The sequence below is a fragment of the Trachypithecus francoisi genome, unplaced genomic scaffold, assembly GCF_009764315.1.
Source record: "Trachypithecus francoisi isolate TF-2019V2 unplaced genomic scaffold, Tfra_2.0 Lachesis_group7, whole genome shotgun sequence".
In the NCBI taxonomy this organism is placed as follows: domain Eukaryota; kingdom Metazoa; phylum Chordata; class Mammalia; order Primates; family Cercopithecidae; genus Trachypithecus; species Trachypithecus francoisi.
This window is the reverse complement of record NW_022681472.1, coordinates 100,280,399-100,283,885: the sequence shown is the minus strand read 5'-3', so window position 1 is coordinate 100,283,885 and position 3,487 is coordinate 100,280,399. Positions and strand designations below refer to the sequence as shown.

Here is a 3,487-nt window from a genome sequence, read left to right as displayed (position 1 = left end):
GACGACTTTTAAAGTTCCAGAAACAGAGGGCCAGCTGGTCCCCTAGAAGTCTGGAATATGGGATAAGCCAAGGCTTGCCTTCAGAACAGATTTTCCACCACATAGCCGCCAAGGCCCAGAGCATCCTCAAGTTCATATGAAGCCTGCCTGCCATGTCCACAGCCCATGCCGACCCCTCCTGGAGCCACTGGAATGCCTGTTCCTGGGCACTCAACAAACCCAGGCAGCTTCAGCTTTGCAGGACAACCATGCCCATCTGGCAGCCGCAGCTGGAGGGGGGCCCATAGAAGTTGGAGGTGAGGCCGGGCGCGGTGGCTCAAGCCTGTAATCCCAGCACTTTGGGAGGCTGAGATGGGCGGATCACGAGGTCAGGAGATCGAGACCATCCTGGCGAACACGGTGAAACCCCGTCTCTACTAAAAATACAAAAACTAGCCGGGCGAGGCGGCGGGCGCCTGTAGTCCCAGCTACTCGGGAGGCTGAGGCAGGAGAATGGTGGGAACCCGGGAGGTGGAGCTTGCAGTGAGCTGAGATCCGGCCACTGCACTCCAGTCCGGGCGACAGAGCGAGACTCCGCCTCAAAAAAAAAAAAAAAAAAGTTGGAGGTGAAGCCAGATGCTATGAGAATACTTTATTAGGCAAAATCGTATACTATAAAAATGCTTTAAAATGCAGCAGGAGGAGAGGTGAAGACACGAACAAGTGTGTAGTGACACATGGCAGTCAGAACACAGTAAAGAATCCACACTGCTTCCCCCCTTTACCTAGAAAAGGAAAGTTCTAGGCCTCCTCCTCCTTGGCTGTGGCATCCTGCTACTGCTGATACTCAGAAACCAGGTCGTTCATGTTGCTCTCCGCCTCGGTAAATTCCATCTCATCCATCCCCTCGCCGGTGTACCAGTGGAGGAAGGCCTTGCGCTGGAACATTGCTGTAAACTGCTCTGAGACACACTTGAAGAGTTCCTCGATGGCCGTGTTGTTCCCAATGAAGGTGGCTGACATTTTTAGCCTCCGGGGTGGGATGTCACAGACAGCTGTTTTGACCGTGTCGGGGAGCCAGTTAGCGAAGTAGCTGCTGTTCTTATTTTGAATGTTGAACATTTGTTCATCCACCTCCCTCATGGGCATGCGACCCCTGAAAATGGCAGCCGCCATTAGGTAGCGGCCATGATGGGGGTCACACGTGGCCATCATATTCCTAGCATCAAACATCTGCTGGGTAAGCTCAGCGACCATCAGGGCCCGGTACTGCTGGCTGCCCCGGCTGGTCAGTGGGGCAAAGCCAGGCATGAAGAAATGCAGCCAGGGAAATGGGACCATGTTCACAGCCAGCTTCCACAGGTCAGCATTCAGCTGGCCTGGGAGGCACAGGCACGTGGTGACCCCGCTCATGGTGGCAGACACCAGGTGGTTCAGGTCACCATAGGTGGCCGTGGGCAGTTTCAGGGTCCTGGAACAGATGTCTTATAACACTTTGTTGTCTATACAGAAGGTCTCATCCGCATTTTCTATGAGCTGGTGGACCAAGAGGGTGGCATTATAGGGCTCCACCACCGTGTCTGACACCTTGGGCAAGGGCAGGATGCTGAATGTGTTTATGATCCTATCTGGGTACTCCTCCCGGATCTTACTGAGCAGAAGGGTACCCATCCCAGACCCCGTCCCCCCACCCAGAGAGTGGGTCAGCTGGAAACCCTGCAGGCAGTCACAGCTCTCAGCCTCCTTTCTGACAACGTCCATCACCGACTCCATCAGCTCCGCGCCTTCTGTGTAGTGCCCCCTGGCCCAGTTGTTTCCAGCCCCACTCTGACCTCTAAGACAGTACAGCCAGTCACTCGATGGCCAGGTAGACGGTCATCAGTGGTCACCATAATGCAAAAAGGGCCAAGTGTCACATGTGAGGTGACAGCACCATTTGCCCTACAGGTGGAGCAAATGAAACCCCTCCCCCAGAGTTACAGGACAGCAGCCTCCCCTGTTAGAAATTAAGTCAGGAGTCAAACCTGAGACAGGCTAACAGACCTCCCTGCAGGTGGCTCCTGCCCATTTTCAGGGAAGGCAGTAGCCACGGCCCCAGCTCAGCTCCCTGCATTGAGTTTACATCAGTAGCTCTTCACCTTGAGGAGACACCTAGGCCTTCCTCCCAAAGCCCGTTTAGGAGGCAGTTGGAGCGACTGGACTGGGAGGATAGGAGGGTGTTCAGGGGCCCTGGATCCACGGTTCCCACGGCCATGACCTTGGGGCACTGGTAGATTTTGAGTGGCTAAGGAACGTCACCCACTGGTCACACAAGATGAAGTTGTCCGGCCTGAAGATCTGCCCGAAGGGCCCCCAGCACATAGAGTCCATGGTGCCCGGCTCCAGATCCACCAGCACAGCGCGGGGCACGTACCTGCCACCTGAGAGGGGCGGGGGGCATGAGCGAGGGGAGGGCCGCATTCCCAGGAGGGCGGTGGGGGAGGTCGGGGGTCTCACTGCAGGCCTCGTTGTAGTACACCTCGATGGGCTCCAGCTGCAGGCGGCTGTCCCCGTGGTAGGTGCCCGTGGAGTCGATGGCGTGTTCATCAGAGATCACCTCCCAGAACTGCGAGACAGGAGGGGCCAGACAGGCCAGGGCCAGTCACGGGGGCGTCCCAGCTCCTCTCCCACCCCCACCTTCATCCGCACCCCCATCCTTAGGCCGCCCTGTCCCTGGGGTCCACCCCGGCCGCCTCGCCAGCCGCTGAATCCCGCCGTGTCCCGGGCAGGGAGCCCAGGGGCCGCAATGCAGGAGACCCGCTCCCGCTCCCACCCCCGCCCCCACCCCCACCACTGCCAACATCCTCCTTGGTCACCGGGCAGGCCCGAGCTGGGCCCTCAGAGCTCCGGCTGCCAACCTTGGCGCCGATCTGGTTCCCGCACTGCCCGGCCTGCGTGATCACGATCTCCCTCATGGCTAAGGTGGGATCAGGGCGGCAGGAGAAATGCGAGGAGGAGGAGCAGACGCCAGTGACCCAGCCTGCCCTCTGCCAACGCTGAAATAGCCCCGCGCCCACCTCCCCCACCCTCGCATTGGGCTCCCAGAATAAGCAACAGCTTTACTTCCACACAGGTGTACCCACCTGTGCATCCCTTGGTGTAGAACGTCTGTTGGGGAGCTCAGGTGTCCCTGCTGTGGTCCTTTCCACGTTGGGGAAAGCTGGTCAGCTGGAGAACTTCCTCCCAAGTCTTTACTAAGACTAAATCCCTAGCAGAACTGAAACTGAATTTTCGTCCCATGTGGGAGGGGAGGACTCTAGTTTCCATACTCACAGAATACCTTTGCACCTGTCCTAGATTGAGGACATATTTCTGTAATTGATGAGTCCTTTCCTCTGTTAGGAGATCTGTGGTTAGGAAAGGCCTTCCGTATGTTAACTCAACAGGACTTCATTGTAAGTTTTACTTTGGAGCAGTTCAAACCTACAGTAAACTATGGGTGTTAGAGATAGTCAGGTCTCTGATTTAG

The 3,487-nt window shown here is 56.9% G+C and overlaps 1 protein-coding gene across 1 annotated transcript; it reads right to left on the bottom strand.

Annotated features, from left to right (window-relative positions):
- Positions 1-764: 764 nt before the first annotated feature.
- On the bottom strand, positions 765-2,933 carry LOC117079278 (tubulin beta-8 chain-like). Its single transcript, XM_033203010.1, has 5 exons — positions 2,877-2,933; positions 2,476-2,584; positions 2,291-2,399; positions 1,720-1,813; positions 765-1,113 (listed from the first exon to the last, which is right to left on the bottom strand). Exons 1-5 carry the CDS (start codon positions 2,931-2,933, stop codon positions 814-816), a joined length of 669 nt encoding a protein of 222 aa, XP_033058901.1. The 3' UTR covers positions 765-813.
- Positions 2,934-3,487: the final 554 nt, after the last annotated feature.